Consider the following 22,137-nt stretch of genomic DNA (forward strand, 5'->3'; position numbering starts at 1 on the left):
TCATCTTTAAAAAGAGGAGCCAGACAAGAAGACATGCACTACTGCAGTGCCCAACAGTTGGAATTTCACTCCAGAAATGGAGTTCATAAAGTTGATGCAGACATCAGTATCCTATGGATGCTATACAAGGAAAAGTTGACACTTAAAAATGGGATTTGAAGCAGATTCAGTGTTGAATCATCTGGTAGTAAGTGATGGTGAAGCATGTTGGAAGCTCTGTCTCTTAACTGACTAGCTAGAAAATACTGATTGATGTATTGTAAGTGGGTCTTGGAGTCTAAAACTTCTTCCTGTGCCCAGGCAGCCAAGCTGTGCCCTGCCTGTGGGCAGCTGCCTCTATGATTTCTCCCAAAGCTTCATAAGAGATGGCATGCACCGAGTTTCTCATAAGGACTAGAGCACTTGCCTAGGGTTCTGGTGAACTTGAGGACATTTGAACATGTAGTTCTATATACCAATGATTTAACTGCTAGTTTACACTGTGTTCTGTTTGGAAAATATTCACTTTAAAGCTGGGTGCACGGAAGGCAAGCACAGAAGAGGCATAATCTCTAGATGACAGGCAAGGGTACTCAGCATAGAGGAGGGAACTTTTCTGTACATTTGTTCTTTGGATTATTGCTGAGTACCTTTGTTAGGGTTTTGTGTGTGTGTGCTTAGTGGGGGAGGTTGTTGTTTTGTTTCTTTGGTGTTTTTGTCTTTTTTTTTTCCTCTTAGTTCATAATCTAATGTAAAATTCATAAATGATCTAGTAAGTCAAAACACAATGTTCTCCCTTTCTCATGCAGTCACAGCTTTGCTATGTTACAAAGCTCATGCATGAGTATTCTGTATCTAGTCTCATGAATTTCATATTCTTTGAGTCCAATGGCACAGCTTGAACAGAACTGGTGGGTTATTCTCATCATAGAGTGGTAGTTAAGCTACTTTTCCATGACTTGGGATATTGTAATCAAGCCCCATAAAACTCCTAGAGGCATACAATGTAGGCTGCCCTGATTTGTGGCTGAGCATTCCAGCTTCTAGGTTATTATGCTGAAGGGGAGCGTTTCTCCATTTTTATGAAAGAAAATGAATGACAGTGTTGTACTCAACATTGTCCCCTTTTAAATATGTTCTAAATGCAAATTCAGTAAGTAACAAACTCTCTTCTTCATGACGCTGAGAAATATAGATGTTTAACTTGCCAGTCCCAAGTGACAGTAGCTCTGACAGCTCAAAACCAGCAGAACCTAAGGACGTTTTGCCATGCAGTGTAACTGTTTAACCAAGCTTGATCCCAGAACTTCTGAAGGCTCGTTTTAAAGTCAGGCTTAAATTGTTCCTTAGGCACAATCCTTTGTCCTCGCTGAGGCTAAATGTATAATTTGCCCTGCGAAGTGTATTTTACAAGGATCTGTTAGAATTCACTGCAGGTTATACAGAATTCTGCTTATCTTTACACAAATGTGTAACAGAAGGATTGCCACTGCCACTGCTGTATGACTGTAACAGGTTTCCACAACTCACTGACAGCCATATTTCTGAGTGTAAGTCATTGAAGTCTGTTTCTAATGTTTTTGTCGTCTTCCTACCTCACATGACATCACACTTTATTTTGCTTACATCAAGAGAACTTTCTATGTGTGACTCATGGCATTATTAAATCCTACCATGAAAGTAACCAGCTGTAGTCCAGCTGCCTATCTGCGACCAGTTATAATATAAAAATGCTTATCCACATATAGTCTCCTGATCAGGGAGACTGTATCTAGAAAGAAGTTTTAGAGAATTATGCCTGTTTATAATAAGAAATCCAACACTAACTCTCATGTGTTTATATTTTAGTTGATTGAAATTCAAGAACAAATGAAGACAGAACTTGAAAATGGAAGACTCTTAGCTAACAATGTGGTAAGATATTTATGTATACAGTCCTTTTGGTAAACCATCATTTACTGAAAATCTGATAAAACATGCAAAAACTTTTTAATACCCATAGATTATATATATATATACACATATATATAATATATGTATATAATACATATATATACTACATATATATACATATATGTATACATATATATATTACATATACAACATATATATAATATATGTATGTATCTATTATATGTATATATAATAGATATATGTATTAGGTCAGGAAGTTGTTTTTCATGTTAAAAAAAAAAAAAACACACACAGCAAAAATGTGTTAGAGTTTTATTTTGTGTAAATGGTATTTTGAGAAGAACAGATAAACAACACTACTAGAACTATATTGTAAAAAAAGAACACTAATATTTTTTTAGGAGGGCTTGAAAAATATTTAAATGCAACATTATTTAGAAAGATTTGCTGCTGCTGTTAACAAATGTTGTAAACAAAGATACAGAGTTTTGTCTTAAAATATTTTTGTATTCTGCATTAGTCTCATAAGAACACAGCCTTTTATTTTCTTTTTACATGATTCAGGAACTTTCCAGACGGCTGGTCCTTTATTTTACCATTTGACTTTTTTTTTTTCCTAGCCTGATTTCGTACTGGCTTTCACACTGATCACCACTAGTATGTCTTTGTTACAGTAAACTGACTGGGTTTATTATAATAAAAAATAAAACACAGCTTGACTTGCAATCTAAATGTGCTGGAAAAGAATATGATACTGTTTAGGAGAGAAAAGGTTGTGAATAGAAAATCAGTACCACTTCAGTTATTTAAACATTTGCTTTTCTGCAGCTTGTCAAACTTTGTGCCAAGTCATAGCTGCTTTACTTACTTTGTTTTGTTAATCTCAGCACCATGTGTCTTGGGCTTTTTTAGTAGGGGGGCCAATCCTGCAGACCTTACTCAATTTTCAGTTTCAGTGAGTCTGGGTAAGTTTTTTAGGACTGCATTTTTTAAAACTAGAGAAAAGCAAAATATAAAGTTATAGAATAGGTCTTTCAAATCAATTGATGAGGGTTAAAAAAAAAAAAATAACTGCCTATTAAATACATTTTAATCAGCATCTTCATAATGCAAATACTTTATCATTCTCATGACATTTAAAGAAAATCTATTTTCTCCTGAGTATGTAAGTGGGATTCTGTTGGAATTAGGAAGTGATGAATGAAAGATTTTAAAAGCTGGCTGTCTACATTTAGTCTGTTAACTCAGGCTATACACTCTGCTCATTCTAGGAAAGTCTTTTGGGATAGGAATGTGCCAGTAGAGAATGCTAGCTAAGTACTGCAGTCTGATTTGTGGACTTGTAAATCTGCATATTTATCAAAAGCAGTTGAAGGCATTGTTGTTAGATGGTATAACTGAGAACTGATTTGGCTTCATAGTACGTTTCAGAACTGATATGTAACATGAGAAGAACTCAGTTCTGGATCTCAAATCTTAGCTGAGGTACCTAGAAAAATCGTTTTAAGTGATTTTACTTGTGTTAAAAATAATTTTAAGTGAATTACACATTGAGTTGTGAAAGTTCTAGAAATCCTTGTGGAATCTTTTACACTAAAGCTTAGATAGTCAGGTTTGATATGATCTTAATGTATGAAAAAATACAGAGATTAGAAAACTTTAATTAAATCATGACAAAAATCAGTACTCAAAATAAAATTATCTTGAAAAATGAAGATTGATTCTTAGATATTCAGTTCTGTTTATTTTCACCACAGAGGTAGTTCAAATTTTTACCTAGAAATGCTTCATCTAAGGGGATCTTGCTGAATGAACTGGGAAAATTTTTCTAGGTTAGAAATAGTCTGAGTTCAAAACAAATGAGCACATAGCCGTCCAACATTTGCAAAGGCTGTTGAGCAAGGTTTGGCCTCACTATTCCCTCTCTTCCTAATTCTCTCTGCAGTCAGGCACACCAAATATCTAGGACATACATTGTGTGCTGGTTCTAAGGTCCTGTGGTGTCCCAAAATAAATGTACAGAAAGCATGCATCATGGTCCCTTATGAAATGAGATGAAGATACCTTGACTACCCTGTAGTACCTCCTTGCATTTATTTAAAATGCAACTTTTTGTGGCCTTATCTTTCCATTGCATATTATCAAACAAATCATCATGAAATATAGCATTAATGAAGTAAGTTAGATAAGACAGAGCAGTATTATGCACAGGGAATGTCAAATAACATGGAAATAAAGTGGAATTCTTATCCTCTGGGAATCAGCAAGGAAGGAGTAGACTCCGTGAGACCTTATACGCTTTGCTCATTGAGACTTCTTGTTGATACTCTGGGTGCATACAAATGTGGAAATGAAAGATGGACAAGCAAGAGAATAAAAACACTCTCAGAATCAATAGTGCTCAAGAGGAAGAGAAATGAGCACTGAGTGTAAAAAGTAATTTGTAAGTAAGGTTGAAATATATAAATCCTGAAAATATAAATCCCATGACATATGACTGGAATAAAGCATTTACACTCTCAGAAGATCTCTAAGTACTAGCAATTTTAAAAACAATTTCATGAAGATTATAATATAAATAAAATATTTCTTGTATTACCATGTAGTTCTGCATATTTTGACTTTATTACAATAAATTGAAATGCTAGAAAGTGATATAAAATGATATAAAATGATATTTCCTAATATCTTGAACCTGAAAAATATAATAATGTTAGATGAACAATTACAAAACAGAATCAATAAAGAAGTACACAGATTTGAATCAATAGTAAAATTCTGGAATAAATCTTAAGGGAATCTTTTCCCCTCTTGCATGCTTTTAATGATTCTCTCAATATTTGTGGGGTTTGTTGTTTATAAACAATATTCCTGCTTTCCTCTCATCTGAGTAATACAAGTTTATGATCAATGTTGCGCAGTAACACAGAAATTACTGGCTTTGTTACAACTCAGTGCAAGCCAAGAGTTGCTGTCACTTTCTGATGTTGTTAACAGTCCCAGTTCATATCCAACAGAGTTTTCGAAGAAAAAGTGTTTTTCTTTCCAATTATCATGTCCCCTATCTGTGAACTGAAAAATAGTTTTTCACTGTCATAGATCTAAGTGCTAACACAACTAACTTTGTATCTGCAAAGTCACTTGCCTTTTGAATATCCTATTTAAAGAATGCTTCTTGTTTTCTAATTTTAATATTTTTTATAAATTTCAAGGAAGAGTTGGTATTAGACTTTTTCCAGAAGTTTATGCATATAATTGTGTTCATATTTCCTGGTGGTTCATTTTAGCAGCGAAAGGAGAAGAGAGTTGACACTGAGACAAAAGTGCAAGGTGTCTTGGGTGTGGCACAGAAAGAAGTATGCAATTACCTTTTTTTAAGTAAAATACAGATAGATTTTACTAGCTAATATTGCAGTGTTCTGCTTGTGTTATACCTCTACTTTATTTGTCTTAATCTAGTTTTTTTTTCTACTGTTTTTTCTAAAATCTATATTTGTGTTTTAGCTGAATAAATAAATACTTCCATTACACTGTACTAGTAAGACTGTACTCTCACTACAACTTTACTCTTTTACATTTTTTTTTTTCCACTGTATCTAAATAACAACACTCCTAGACTTGGTCCTTATCTTCCATTCATTGTCCCTTTGAATTTAAATGTTCCTGGCTGTTCCTTGCATTTTAATCTAGACAGAGTGAACATGGCAGGGCATGATGTTTGACAGCTATAATTAGTCAGTAAGCCTAGCTCAAGGTTTGTCCAGCTGATATCAGTTCAATTTTCAAGGTAAGAATCTGCTGGAAGAAATCCTTTTGTTATTGTTTTACCGCCTAAGTAGCTAAAAATACTGATCGCCGTTTATAACACTAGGCCCCAAATCCTAGTGTTGTCCACAGGCAGCAGTGCTTTACCTAAAAATACAATGCCACGAAGCAGAGACAGAGAAGTGGGATGCTGTTTGACAAAATACCTACAAATTTCAAGACCAAAAGCAGCACAAAGTCTACCTTAAGTACATGCCATAGTATTGCAGAAAACCAATAGTTTACTGTACTGCACAGCACTGTAAGTTTTTAAAAGATAGTCCCTGTATTGAATAAACTTTTATTTCTTATTTTCTTAAGCTGAGAATCAAGTTTATCCACAAGAAAAACATTTCCTTTATTTCACCAAGATTTACTAGGATGTGATCCTGAAGGAAGCGTAGAAATAGAAGCAGAGTTTAAAATGCTGCTAGGGCATTTGGTTAAAGCTCTCACCTGAGTTACTAGCTAACAGGAAAATCCTTGGTAGGGCCTAAATGGTGCTGAGAGGCTCTTGAGAATCAGCTGAGATAACCTGTCACAAAGATCCTGGAGTTTATCCACATTTTTATACTTGTCGTGAGGTATGGTTGGTTATTGCAAATGTATGCATTTAATTCCTCCCAGTCTTCAAGCAACAATAGCATATGCATCCTATATACATGTAGTATATGTATATGTATATGTATATGTATATGTATATGTATATGTATATGTATATGTATATGTATATGTATATGTATATGTATATCCTCCTGAATATATACATCTGAAAGAAGTCTGGCAAACATGAATAGATACGAAGTGTTCTTACTACATTGTAGCTGTCAGTACTGAAAGGCTGCTCAAAGATAATAAGAAATCATTGAATTCTCTTGAGATGAAAGCAAAGATTGGGGAGAGTCTGCAAATAAAATACTCGTGACTACATAACTAATTTTTTTTAAATAGTTTTAAAGCTTAGTGTAGCTTTGAAAAGCCTATTGTCATCCACCATTCAAACACTTTAAAATATGCCCATGGTCAAATAAATGTATTAACTCCACAAAGCAGTTCATTCAGGGAATTAATTTGTCCTTTATGAGAATCTGTTTTCATTTGAAATGGCATGGGAGGGGATTCCTGTGGCCGTGGCCTCAATGATTTTATAAGAAATTTATATGTGTTTGTATTGCTGTTAATGTTAAAGGGGTTATTTTCCATTTATGATCTCCTTTTTCATGCTGAATGATCAAAAACACTTCTTTGGTTTATAGAGAGAAAGAGAGAGAAAGTGTGGTCTGCTTTATATAAGTTGTCCTCACTTTCCAAAGACAGCCTGTTCTTGTAAGTCCTCCTACTCACTTGCCAGATTTGGAATCCTTTAAGTATAAGAACATGTGAGAGTAATACAGAGAAATCTTTTAAAATTTTAATAGCATTTGAAGGTTTTCCTTTAAAACTTGTACTTTGCTCCTTTGTAAGAATGATTAGCACTTGTGAATCTATTTGAGTTAGTTGGTTGAACTATTTAAACCATCACTCTATTGTGAGCTTTATGAATGTGATCATAATCAAATAAGAATATAATTTATCATCTGTACGTAGTACCACATCCTGTCATTCACCAAAAGTGTGAGGCGAGTTGAACGGTTTGGATTTCTCTTTTGCTATGAGTTATATTGTATGTACATGTACTTCAGAAAAATAATCAGCTGGAAAATGTATGTATATTTGAAGACATTCTTTAACTTTTGCAGAATGTTTTTATATCAGAATAAACATAGAGAACCATTATAAGAACAAAGGATCTTTTAATGTTTTATTATCCCTAAAGTTAGATTGAATGCCTTTGAGTAAAGGAGTATTGATATCTCTGATCTTCCTAAAAAATTAAATAATAGGAGAATGAATAAATAAATAAATAAATAGAACTCATGATGCTTAGAAGTTAATATCTAAATCAATGTGTTAATCAGCCTTACTTATTGAAGTTGGATTTCCTTCAACAGTTATTTGACATATCCTATTAATCAGAGTTAGATCTGGAAATCTGCAGCATGTGTTGAGAACAAGCCATATGTTGAGATTAACTGAACATCTAGATTAGTTGAAACTTGTGTAATATTTGAAAGTGATATTTGATTGTCTTAAACCAAAAAATGGTATGCCATTAATAATTATCTATTTGTTACTGAGTTACATCTCAAATGTAATAAGCATAGAGGAATATACTTTACCGAAGAATTTACTTTCTATCCATATGTAGTGCATTCAGTATAATTTAAGTACTGCTTTGAAATTTATCCAGATCTCTACTTGTCCTAAAAATTTAATCATACAGTAAAATCTTCACAGGAACAACATGAAATTTTAATCTCAATAGCAATAACATAAAATTTCAACAGAAATTCAGCCTCTGTACTGTCTACAAAACATTTTTCATTTTAAGGACAATTTTCTTGTCAAGCAGGAGGAGATTTTTGTGCAAAACCCACCAGAAAAGATCCTTAGATACTATGAGAACAGTCTTGCTATATAATTCCCTCTCAGAAACGACACAGACTTTGACGTGGCTTTAAGTGTTTTCAAGGTATAATCTACTGTTAATGAATAGAACAGTAAATGATATTGGTACGTTTCTGCTGTATAGGGTTTTTTAATTTTTTGAATGTGGGTTTGAAGGAGCACACAACAGTACAGTCAATAAAGTTAAATTACTATTCAATTACTATTAAGTACACATATGGTGTTAGCTGATACTTTGCTCAGTGTTTGTATTGTAGCGGATTTGGTTGTGTAATTTTGTTTTGTAGGTAGCTCAGGGGACACCTGCATTTGCCTTAGAAATTTTTATGTATCTAAATGGGGATTGTATTTACAGAGGAAAATCCATTTTGTTATGAATGAAGATACTGAAAATAATAAAATATCTGCTTATCCTCAGTTTCAGTGGCAGCAGATGACTGCATACTGCACTGTTGACAACATAGAAGGTAGATACAAGAAGAAATAGTATTTAGTAGGAAAACAGACTAGAGATGGAAAAGTAGATCATACTAGCTAGTCCCATCAATGAGGAGGTTTATCTTACTGAATATTTTTTCATTATTTTATCCATTTAGAGCAAATAATTCGTATTCAAGTAATGTAATGGTGAGAAGGATATAATAGTAGAGTATAAAGACTGCCAAAGAGGATTGCCACAGTTCTCCTGAAATCTGTTTCATACCTTCATTACTTTTATTTTTAATTCCATTTCTTGGGTTCATTCTGTTCCCTATCTTCCCTAAATTCATCCCTTAAACCATAGCATTTATTACAGACCAAATGGTTTTCTTCCTCAGTATTTATATTCTTCAAGGTTTACTCAATGTTATTGCAAAGTCTTACAATAGCATTATAATTATTAGAGTTGAAATCTGTTCTATTGATAGTGTTGAAGTTCATTCAAGTTTACTTTTTTTTTTTTTTTGAACTTAACTAAACTAAAAGGAATTAATTTTCCATAAGATCTTAACAGAAATTTATAAAACCATTTTGATGCCACTTGTACTGCAAACTGTGGAAGCTATAAGTACACCCAAAAAGAGGGCGGTAACCTTTGGCTAGTACATATATACATACAACTTCTAGATTTTTTTTAATTTTATTTTTTACAATGGCTGAAGTAATTGTAATTTTATAACTTATGCAAGAAGAAAGAAGATTCTTGAAATTCCCCAAAATAGAAGATTCCCAGGTCACTGTGTCTGATATTTAGAATGCTCCTCTACATTTACACTAAGTAGAAAGTGAAAATCTGTCAAGCCCCCTGAGCAGGTCTATACACCCACTGCATCTTCATTCTCCGGCTGGGCCTTTGTGGCTGTTCAGTCAACAGTGTTCATGTTTAGAACCTTTCAGGCAATTAGGAGTCTTGCCCAGGGTGAAATACTTTCTGGTAATATGAATAGATTTTTGCTGTAAGTAGTATATGTTATATTTCAAACTTTCACCTTTTAAGATGAAAATGAGGTTGGAAGGAGACATTTTACCAAAATTGCCAAGTGCTCCTTTCTAGATGTGTTTTTTCCTAATGAAGAAGTTGCATTTCTGGTGTATGTAAGCTGAGTGACAGTGGATGGAAAGCATATTGAGCATGAAAAACTTTAGTTGTTAAATTCTGGCTATGCTTAATTTGCTAGAGATTAATTACGTATTTGATTACATACAGAAATACATGAAATGTCTTCCCTGAAATATGATTATTATCATCATCATATTAATATGTTATATACTAACTCATGCTACAGAAGAGCAGATTTTCCCTACCAAAGTAAAATTTTGGAATTCTTGTTCAATAGGATTCATATTCTGATTTTCAGGAGGCAATGTTTAGGTCAAGTTCAGTTCTTTTACACTGCCTGAGGTAGTGAGGTGTTATAACCATGCTGAAACCATAGCTAATTAATTACTTCCTCTGCTAAATATATGGTTGGTTTTCATCTCTATTAACAGGTGTATCAGGTAGGCTTGATATATGTAATGAAGTCTGGTATTTTTGCCAGTTGTTCTATTCAGTTCCAAATAACATGCCGTCATAATTCCTATTACATAAAAACTTACATAAGTAAATAAATATATAGTTATGTGCTACAAATACTTCATTAATGACACAGAGAAAGGATTTCCTGTAGAACAGATGGCCCTTGTAGTGTTAACCAAACTGTTCATCTAAACCAGCATTGTCTGGACCCTAATGCCCTGAGGCAAGGGTCCGACCCAGTTGTGGAGAGGCACCATGCAATCATGACAGATGGCCATGTGTTGAGGCAGCCCAAAGACCATCCATATGTACCAAGGGTGGTTGTCGAGAGCTCAGGCTCACAGTGGAGATTAGTCAGTAGGCTTATGGGTCTCCTACTATGAGCAACATTAGTGTAAAACAACTGAAGGCACATGAGAACTTAAATCTAATAGAAGGAAGAAAGCAATATTTTCTCAGCCCTTCACCCATGTTTCATTGGGTAGATGAAAAGGGAGCAGAAATTTGTGTCATTAGCTTCAGCCAGTCTGCAATGAGTGGAATGACTAACAATGAATACCTAAAATGATATGTTCCCAATTTTGAAAAGCAAAAATGAAAATTCACTAATATTCCAAGTGGTTGGAACATGCCTATCGTGTTTAGTGTTTCTTAGCTATTTTATAGATAAATCTGAATACAATTTTAACTAAGTCTTAGGTTTTAAAGCTGAAGGATAAGAAATATAGTTTAAATAGCAAGGACTTTTCTGATCAAGATATTTATTAAGACTCCTTCTGTGTTAGGAATATGGTTTGATCAGCTGGATATGCTCGTGATATGAAACTGGAGTCTCACCTTCAAAAGATGTTTTTTTATCCAGTTTGTGGTTGCTTTCCACATTTGCAGAAAGTTTTGCTCTTCTTTTCAGACAGGCAGAGCATAGTTTTGACAGATACATATGTTGACAGATTTCAGAGAGAGAAATTAAAAAAAAAAAAGTAGAATATCAAAACATAGTAGGGATTGAATTGATCTAATGAGAAATAGGTTTGCTATGAGGAAAATAAGAGAGCTGGAAAAATATGATGGAAAGGAATTCACACTTTTAAAATTGAACAGGTTGAAGCCTAAAAAGTAGCTGCTGTTAGCATTACTTTTAAAGTTTAACGTAAAATATTAAAGGAAGCACAGGTGCACCTCTCATTCATTTCTTTTTTGACTGCCATCCTGAACAGGAGTTCAGTGCCACTGCTTCCTCAGGGGACCATTCCTAGAGTTAGGAATCTTCAGATTAGGGAAAGTCATTAAATGTGGTCCCTTCTACCTTGACATGCCCCAGCAGTAAAGTGAGAGTATCAATAAGGGTTACAGGAGCCTATTTGCCTTACACTTCAAGCAGCTCTGATCTTTAAAAAGAATCAGAAGGAAAAAATAAAAAATAAAATAATAAAAAAAAAGAGCTTGTGATTTAGAGCTGCTTTGTACAATGATTGCCTGGTTTGCTATTTTCTGTATAGTTACAATGGGCCTGTTTCTATTTTTACAAACTCTCCATTTACCCAGCTATATTGCCACTGAAATCCGGGATGTCACACCAGTGTAAAAACCATGTGAGAAAGGAGAATTTGATCATGTGATTGTTTTTGCAGTCATTTAGTAATAATTAATATTTACAATTAACTTAATTTGATTTTTTTCATAGTATATAGATAAAAATGGCTTTCCTTTATTTAAAAAGGCCTGATAACTCCGCAGTGCTATCTGTTCTTGAATTCTGGTGTTTACACCTCTGAACTGGCCACATAGCTACCAGCATGTGTATTTAAAAGAAAGTGGAATGTATCTGCAGCTGAAAAAACAAAATGATGACTTGATCTGGGTAGGATTAATACAAAGCAATACTGAAAGCTTGAAATTTCTGTTCAAGAGGACAGGAGTATAATGTATTTGATTTACCAGATCCATGTCCAGTGTGCCTGTATGGAGAACCCTGGAAATATAACAGGGATGAAATGTCTCTCTTGGAGGATGGAAAATGTATTTGTGTGAGGTTTGAAGAAGCAGTAGGGGGGTTGGAATTAGATGATCTGTAAGGTTCCCTTCCAACCCAAACCATTCTATGAATCACTTAGGTTGGAAAAGACCTTCAAGCTCATTGAGTCCAACCATAGCCTCACCTACTGAGTCCCATAACCAAACCATTTCCCTTAGTGCCATTCCCCCAAGTCTCTTAAATACCTTCAGGGGTGGGGACTCCACCACTTCCCTGTGCAATGCTTTACCTCCCTTTCTATGAAGAAATTCTTCCCAATATCCAATCTAAACCTCCCCTGGTGCAACTTGAGACTTTCTTTGTGTCCTGTTGCTTCTTACCTGAAAAAAAGAGACCAACATCTTCCTTTCTTCAATCTCCTTTCAGGTAGTTGCAGAGAGTGATGAGGTCTCCCCTCAACCTCCTTTACAAATACCTTACAAAACAAAATAATTAACTTACTGACAAGATGATCTTTTAATTATTACAAGCTAATATGATTGTTTATATATTATTTATTTTTACATCTATGTATATACACACTGACACTTTTTAAAGTCTATGGATGTCACAGAACTACTGCTTCTTTTACCTTTTAGTGTTAAAGTATGAGTAGACATTTATGTAGCAGCTTTATCCCAGGACCTCACAGAATTTCTCACAACATTTCTCTAAGGGAAATAGAAATCAGCATCCCAGAAAGGAGAGTAAAGATCCAAGGTCACACAGACTGTGCCTAAGCTGAGTGATGGGGGTGCTCTATTGGCACCTGCATAAATATTTCCATCCAATCACCCAGACTGGAAATTGACCATAGCTTCCTTCTAAGTCCATGCACCTGGTTTTTCCTTGCTCTTACCCTTGATGTGGCACTGAATTGAGTCGGAACATCCACACAACACCAAAGATTAGGAATTATTCCTGGGCCCAGAATAGACACAATCATGAAAATCAGGGTTAGGTCTAAGAATCAAGAGTTCAATTCTTCATTCTAATTTCTTGACTGTGTATTTTCCACAGGCTGCTGGTTTTGCAATGGAAAATTTGTAGTGATAGGTCTTGAATACTCCTCCATTTAAGGCAACAGTAATTTTACCACTGATAGCAGTTAAGATGAGGTTCAGACACATAAATGGAGGACAAGATTGCATTTATATACCCACAGTGCTGTTACAGTTGCCAAAGTTGCCACAACCCTTAGAAACAAATGGAAAAATGAGCTGACTGCTGGCTTAGGTTATAAGACCTTTCATTTTTTTAGCAGAGTGCTGGAAATAACAAACAGCCCAAAATAGGAAAACTTGTCCCAAGAACAGCACTACATATGAACAAAACTTTGTATTTGTTTTTTGCAAAGTTAACTAAGAAAATAAACAGTGTTTTACTTACATTTAGATAACATGTGTAGCACCTGAGCAGCAAGCTGCTGAAAAGACCCTGACTGCAGAAAATGAGAAACTGAAGAAAGGTCAAGAAAGGCAAACCACAGCAAGGTAGTAGCCAAAATTTTTAAGATATGCTTTGAAGACATTTAAGAAGCCCCTACATTTAACTACTTCTTTTTATACTTTCTTCTGTCTTAGAAAGGAAGCTGAGCAATGTAATAAGATATGGAAGAAGAAATTCCAGACTCTACAAAACAGGTTTAGTATTATAACTTCATTGATGACATTTATAAAATATTTATGGCCTATAGATTTTGCAAATTATATTCATGAAAATTAAAGTAGTTGAATACATTGTTCAGTTGCCTCATCATTAGCATCTGAGGATATAATAGGTAAATTTAAAATTTGAAAATAAATAAAAAGTGGAATAATTTTGTTCACCTGCTCGTAACAACCATAAACACTTCAGACAGGTAATTTTGTATGATTTTATACTCAATGTTTTTTAGAAACTGAAATAGTGTTCATGCTGTTAGACCACATATTTCTTTAAGGCCCTTCTCTGGCAGGCTTGAATGAGATTTTAAGCTGTTAATACTAAGGTTCATGACCCAGTTTGTTTCTCTATGTCTTCTTTCCTAATGCTCCATTTTTCCAGCAAGCTTTTTCATCTCCCTTGTTTCATACTTTAGCATTTTCCGTCACTACCTTTTCTCTGTCCCAGAATCACAGTGCTTTCATCTGTTTTTTCATGCAGTTGCAGTTCTCTTTAAAACATACACTTTTACTTGGATAGTCTTCTCCTCTGCTCTGTCCAGCCTCTCTAGAATCTTCATCTTCCTTCTTTGCACTCTGAAGAATTTGGGCTGAAGCACGCTGATTTGTTGAAACCCACAAATTTTCTCATCGTCAAATGTAATGAACTTCCAGCCAGTGAACAATAAGGGTCCCATGGAGGTCTGCTCAGTCACAAAGACCTGCTGAGAACTGTGCTTCTGGGTCCCACAGCTCCAGCATAACTGCTCACAACATAGCCTTCTGATTTGCTATGAAGCTGTGACTGAGGTTGAAAACTTTGGAAAAGTTATGAATTAAATCCCTTAGCCTAAAGCTGGTTCTAATATAAATCCTGTTAATTGGAAAAGCCTTATGGTGCTCCTAGGGTAGGTAACACTTGAACAGCCAGATGTGCTACAACTACATGTACATCTATACTGACAAAGAATTTTTAATGGTGCAGATGCCCACTTGGCCCTCCTTGGATCTTAGTTCCCACTCGGCATCAGTCTATGTCTATTGATTCACTCTTGCTTGAATTAAAGCAACCAGTTCCTCAAAATAAAACCCTAAAGCAGTTCTGGTGCTAGTTTGTTTCCTATAGGCAGTACAGATTAGATGGTGCTAGGTTTGGCTCACTCGGCACTGTGCAGTCCTCTGCTTCTATCTCTAGAATACTTGAGTTTTCAAATACACCATCAGTTTTTAAATAACATCAGGCTGCATCTCAGAATATGTAACATATGTGTGTGACACCATTTTCATAGGCCATGACATAGCTCAGTGCTATTTTAGGTAGAAAACTACAGATTATCAAAAATCCACAGTAATGTCCCATGGGACCAATATGGACCCATATGAATGTAACAAGTCCTCTCTGGAGAGCACTAGTACTGATCAGTGTGGTCAACAAGTTGTGTGGCATCTTTCTGGGCTATGATTTTCTCCGGCCAGAAAAATATTTGAGTAGCATGTATCCAATGAATTGGCACCCACTCAGGATCTTTAGTCTCTGAAGAAACAAACAGGATTTACTAGGACTGAACTCCACAGCACTTGGGGTGGAAAACCTCAGTAATCTCAGTTCCAGCAATGGGTTGTCAGAGCTTTCAGAGTCCCTACTGAGAACGCAGGAACTGGAGTCTGAAAGTTCTGGGATAAGATGTGGAAACTGCAGGGTTTGTAGCCAAAAGTAGTTTGTGTGTGTTGCCTAGTGTGGCAGAATATGAGAGCCCTAGCAGATGCTGGATGGCCTTAAGATGTTCTTGGTCATATCTTTGCTACTATTCTAGGGATGAATCAGGCAAACTTTAATTTCAATTTTAGAGAGTCCAGAAGGAATCTATCTGACCTTATAAACATTGTATTTATTCTTTCTGAGTTTTTTTTTTTTTTTTTCATCCAGAATTTCAAGTTTGTATCAAATTGAGCTGGACTGATACCATATTTTAGAATATAAAATTTTGCCTCCAACTGCACTTTCTACTGTATGGACAGTTCTTTTGTAGTGGTTTTGGTTTGTTTGTTTATCTCCACAACACTGTACAAAGGTGTGAAAATACAGTAATACCTGTCCTACAAATAGTGAATAGTGAATAATGAAGGTACATGCATTGCACATCAAACTATTGTACTTTTTGCTCATGAAGTTTGATACAATACCCTTAAGGTTGGTGGAGAGTTTCTTGTTAATTATTCGTTGAATTAGGCCCCAAGTTATCCTCTCATTTGAAAATTGTGAGAATACATTATGTTGATATAACGATAACATAATGAGAGTGTTATCAGTGTTCTTAATAATAGTGCAAGTCTCTGTAGAAAAACAAATTTCTATTATTGTTATCTACTCAGGTCTATCTTAATGGGTATTTACTGTGTTACCTGAATAGGTAGGTGCTAGAGGATTTTTTAACAGAGACCATTAAAATTACTTGCTTAAATAAGAGGTGAATTTGTCATTTTATATATAGCTAATTGTTGTCATAGAAAGAGATTAATTCTGATAAAAAGTCAATTACTGGTGAGATATAAACAGTCTATAGGAACATCTTTATTTTTGCTTATTTTTTTCTGATGTTTTACTAAATAAATGCAAATTATCTTCTCATGAATTTAGCTTTACATAGCCATAAATTACAATTTTATTATACTTATATTTTAAATTTTTAAATAAAAAATATGTGAGCCCTCTTGTGGCCAGAATAACTTCTATGTGTTTTATGAATATCATCAATGCCAGTGCACCCTGATGCATGAAGAATTTCTAGAGAACACTGAATGTAAATATGTTTAATTGGTCTTTTTAATGTCAGTTCTCTTTCATTTTTCTTAACAATTATATCCATTTAAGTTTTCCTTTACTTCTTTCAAGTATACTACTTGTAGCTGAAATGCCCATGAAGTTCTGCTTTTTTAACCAGACACAAACACTGCACAGAACTCCAGACTTATTTATATCTTTATGCATTCTGGTATAGTTGTTGTGAAAGGTACTAGTTAATGTAAAAATGTAGTAGTTTTTGTTGTTGTTGCTTTGATGATACAGGATTTTTTACTTTAAAATCTTTATAAATGTCAAAGATTTGAGTCATATAAGACCAAATATGACTATCATGTCAAGTCATCTTCTGGTTATTACTTAACTGAAGCTGAACTTTCTGTGGTTATTTTGAGACAGAAGAGACTGTATTTTGCTAGTTGCACTTTCAAGACATATACCAGGGAAAATAATCCAAACCATCCAAACTAAATACCGTTACTTAAGAGAAATTCTTATCAACCAATACTTTTTTTTTTTTTTTTTTTTTTTTTTTTGAGGGGGTTACCTTAATTAAAAAGGTTTGTTTCAGTAGTTTAATACCTTTCTTTGTAAAGAAAGAGGAAAAAAAATTACAGCTGTTCAAATTACCTCATGAGCTGGACCTTGAGAAATTAGGTAGCAATTTTCATTGATTAGATAAAGTATCAGTACTCTGTGGTTAAAGTTTTAGTAAATTTACAGACAGGAAAAGGACAGTAGTTTAAATTCAAAGTGTGCATTCTATCCCTCCATAGATTTTTCCACTGCATAGCTTCTGTTACTTTACACATACATTTAATTTAATATACTTAATGCAATATATTAATGGTATTTTAATGTGTCCCATGGATTGCTGAACACTTATGGGTTAATTTTATCTAATTTTACTTATCAGTAGTGTTATTTCCCCTAAAGCCTGAAAAAGATACAAAAATAAATTTTCTCTAACTGGTTATTTTGAACTTGTGCTAGAGAGTATTGTTTACTATTACTTAACCTACTTCTGTATCATGGTGTTTGTGGGTCTTGTATAACATTATTTATTTATGACAGCATGTTAAAAAATGCAAACTATTGACATGTTATTTGTATTTTTCTGTTTTAATCTGTTGGGTTTTTTTCTGCTATTTTATGTTTAACGCAATCTTTTCAGTAGCATGAAAGCAGATTAAAAGAGTGTATTTGTCAATTCTTTCTCTGTCAAACTGTATGTTTTTTTCCTTAGAAAAGTTATATACATTCATACATCAAAAGAGATGCCATATTCATAAACATACTTAGTTTCTATCATTAAAATGCATTTTATCATTGCATCCTTAGTATAAAATATCAAGAGACTCTTTACAAAGAATCTGTGTAGAATGACCAGGTATGAAGATTTAATACTTGACACCCTATAGAAATCATATATACGGGATGTACACAAGAGTCTTAAACCATATGTCAAAGAAGAGCCAAAGGTTAGTGCATTTAGTAAAGAGAGTTAAAGTCAAACTTAACACTCATTATTAGTGAAATCAAGCATCTCATTTTCAAAATCTGAGGGAATACAAAATTTTATTTGGGTACGGCAGTGGGTAGTAATTTGTAGATTGTTCGATTTCTTTAAATAAGAGGAACTGAGCTTCAGGTTTTTTTTGATCAGTTGAAATTTATGAAATAGAAGTTGAACTTTAGGCTGTGCAAGATATGGACAGCTTTCTGATTCCAAAGTTATTTTAAATGGAAGCCTCTCCTAGGACAAGCCACTGCTTGTGAAAGTGCTCTGAAATTAAATTCAGATGATGAACAGTCATACAAGGTGGCTTGAGGCTATCTTCCATCTACATTTGTTATATAACTGCTATCCTCCATTTATATTTTAGAGTCTCTTTTATTTCCAGCTCTGGAGTCAATATTAATCAAATTTCTACATCATTATAGTTATTTTGTTACTTTAAACGTTCAATTTTAATATGTTTTTAATTTTATGTATTGTAATTCTTAAGAATGACAACATAATATAAGTTCATTTAATGTTAAAATCTTTTCAGCCTGCATGCAATTAAGGATGAGATGTTTCTTAGACAGACCCTGCAACGCCAGTTAATAGCACTTAAATGTACATCTTTTGGTGAAACAGTAAGTAGAGACACAGCAACTTGGTTATTTTATTTAATGCTTGGTTTTTATCGCTAGTTGTTCTGACCTTTCTAATAAAACAAGACATAAAAGCTAGCCGATACTATAACGTCAAACATATTTGATAGTGAAAATGGTAAATCTAACAGGGGCTGATTGGCAAAGCTGGATACACTCAGCTGCCTGCAGTAGAATCTTGTGTGCATAATTTATGTGTACAAATAACATGTAAATTTTACCTTTACTGGAATACACCATTAGGTTAACATAACATCCATCTGCAGCATATGAATAAACCATAATGTCAATTTTATTCAGTTTGTGAATTCAGACTAGGACTGTAGCCCCTTGTATCCACCTGATAGCAGGTAGAATGATCAGGAACTGTAAGGTTTGGTGTATTTCTTGTCCTGCAGGCACTCTCACTGGAAGTCTTAACGCAGTTAAGAGCTATCCACCTTCCTCTTATGCAAGTGATACAACACCTGAGAGTGAAATTTTCATCCTGCATTAAACTTCCAGGGAAGTCTGATAGGGGGAAGATATATTTCAGAATTTCATTTCAGAAAGGTCTTCAGTCTTTGGATGGACCTGGGTTGGGACAATTTCATATTGTTTCTAACTCAGGTCAGATTGTCTTCTTGCAAGCTAGAGATAGCTAGAGACACTGGCCTTGGAGGGATTTAAGAAAAGGATTTGGGTAAAACAGAAATAATGTCAGTTGGTCTTAAACAGTATCATATTTATTTCCTTCATACAGAGTCATATGAGTTTTGTCCCCTTTTGTGCTGTTCTGACTGCATAATAAGAATTTCAGGGAGAATAAAGATGAATTGAACTTGTCAAATTGAAAATGTTTTGAGTTTATCATCTCTAACATAATGAATGTTCAAATAAAATTCTAGGTTAAAATATTATTTTCCATTGATATCCTCCTGATAAATGAAATATATCAAATATATCAAGCTAAAACATACTCCTCTGATTTGGGAAGGATTATACACTGATTGCAATTCCATATTCAATACGAGTCAAAAAAATGCATCCTTTTCAAAATCTTTTATTAATATTGGTTTCTTACTTACCACTTATATGTCTTAAGCTACACTGTTTAGAAATGTGTTTAGTATATGAATGGCATGTTACTTACAGATGGTTTGCCCTGTTTGTATTGAAAATGATACAAAAGATATGAATGGATCCAAAGCTGGCTTATGTTTACCTTCAACTTTGGTATGTAAGTCTTTTTTTCTAAACATAAATGCATTTAAATATGTTCTGAAGTAAATAGTGACAGCATTTTTGACAATTTTGTGCATAAGATAAGACTCCTATATATCCAAGAGTCAACATTTATCTTTACACAATGGAAGATAGTTTCAGAGGGAGTTTCTTAATGTCATACAATGACTTGCTGCAGAGACAGATATATGCAATTTCCTGTTTTTCTACAATATGAATTGTGATTAGTTAAATGAATTTTATATTATTGTAATATTTAACGTATTCAAGTCTTCTGTTTTTTTGTCAAATGCATGCAATAACAAATATTTGTGTAAAGCAAGACATATTTAGTTTTAAACCAATTTAATTTTAAAAAATAAATAAATCTTTGTGTTTGCAATATGAACATGAACTGAATTAACATTGCCCTACTGAGTAGCAAGAACAATATAAGCCTAATTCATCTAATACTAAAATAAATGGAGAGACCACAGTGATGTAAATGAGAAATGAATGGGATTCTAAAGTAGTGAAGAGTACAGTTGTCCAACCCATAATGGTTTATCTGGTCTTGCTTCTTTTTAAGCCTAATATGTCAATCTCAGTGGGTGGATTATCAGATTACTTCAGGGGAGGGAGAATTACGCACCTAATTTGTGAGCACAGATGTAATCTTTATGAGAAATATATGTCTCTCAACTGGGATTATTGTTCAAAATTCTGACATCGAACACAATGTGAACATAAAGTACAGAATATGGGAGAATAAGATATTTTTCAGACTGCTATTGGTAATTAAGAAAAAGATACCAAGGTTACAAAAATAGTCCGAGCTTTCCATTTCAACTATCAATTCACATAAAGTCAATAAAGAACAATTTTGAGTGAAAAGCATCCTGAAATGTCTCTTTTCCATTCTCTAAACAAGTCTCTGCAGCAGGAAAATATATTGTCAATTCTTCAAAAAAGTTAAAAGATTTTAAAAGAATATTACTTTTCATAAAAATAAAAATGATTAGAATTATGGATAATAATAGTCAACATAAGATAACAGTGAGTCAATATTTCTAACGGCAGTCAAATTCATTGTATCCATGATTACATGACCTTCACTAAATTACTGAACTGACCTGACTAAAACTAGTTTCTTAAGGTCATAGAAATGTGCCTTATTCATGTCCTAAGAAATTGCTGGTCAGATTTTTACATAAATAGATACATACAGAGAGAATTTCTGTAAATATGCATGCAAATATTCAATTACTCATACTCACCTTTTAGCTTAGTGCTAAAAAGGCATGTATGAAGCAATTCCAGTTCTTAAAACTCAGTGGAAATACCTTTCAGTTTTGCTCTTCTTTTTTTTTTTTTTTTACAAGAACTCATTAGTAAGCTAAGCATCAGAAATGTGCACGTCTCTTTTCTGTAGTCTATAGTATTCTAGTGTTTCTTTGTTTTAAGGATAGTTTTAATTGTGTTTATTTTTAAAGGATTTTAGATGAACTTGACTAAATAACTAGAAAGCCAAGTTACAGTAAAACAGAAGCTTCTACTCATCCTTAATAAGAAAACTTTTCTTCTCTAGTCCCCAGTGTATTCCCAGTCTATTAAAGAGCAGGAAGAAGACAAAGATCAATTTTCTAGACTTCCAAACGCAACAAAAGTGGACGTAGTTTGATGATGGTGAGTGTCAAATTTTTGATGCATCATAACCTACCCTGCAGTTTAAGTATTAATTTCTGTTTTTATATACTTATACATGATCGTATTTTCCAGATATCTTTTTCTTGTAAAACTTCACAAATTCGATGTATTTTCATCTCTTCCCATGAGAAAACAGATTAGGCAGATATAAACAGATAGGCAGTTTAATAGTTACTTTTGTGGCAAGCTCTGGATGTTGTCTTTCATATTTGGAAAATGCCTCTGCCAGAGGAGTCACTTCTTGTGAAGGATGATTTTGTGTGCCTGACTGAGGTTTTCAGGCTGGTTTTTCTTTCCCTCCTTTTCTCCTTTTTTTTTTTTTTTGTCCTTTTCCCTTTTTCTCTCAAAAATATGACAGATCATCTGTGCGAAAGGACTTCTGAACTGCCTTCTTCCTTACCTCCTT

General features: G+C 33.9%; 1 protein-coding gene across 1 annotated transcript in view; it reads left to right on the forward strand.

Moving 5' to 3' along the window:
- LOC311431663 (uncharacterized protein C10orf67, mitochondrial) overlaps window positions 1-21,705 on the forward strand; it is a gene marked incomplete at both ends in the record, with an annotated part of 38,113 nt that extends 16,408 nt beyond the window's left edge. The window contains 6 exons of the mRNA XM_084509442.1: window positions 1,828-1,893; window positions 13,614-13,711; window positions 13,802-13,861; window positions 18,716-18,803; window positions 19,956-20,036; window positions 21,613-21,705. Coding sequence (XP_084365568.1) covers window positions 1,828-1,893; window positions 13,614-13,711; window positions 13,802-13,861; window positions 18,716-18,803; window positions 19,956-20,036; window positions 21,613-21,705 — 486 coding nt within the window. The remainder of the gene's footprint in view (window positions 1-1,827; window positions 1,894-13,613; window positions 13,712-13,801; window positions 13,862-18,715; window positions 18,804-19,955; window positions 20,037-21,612) is intronic.
- Window positions 21,706-22,137: the final 432 nt, after the last annotated feature.

This window comes from Aythya ferina (assembly GCF_964211825.1).
Source record: "Aythya ferina genome assembly, chromosome: 2".
Taxonomy (NCBI): Eukaryota; Metazoa; Chordata; class Aves; order Anseriformes; family Anatidae; genus Aythya; species Aythya ferina.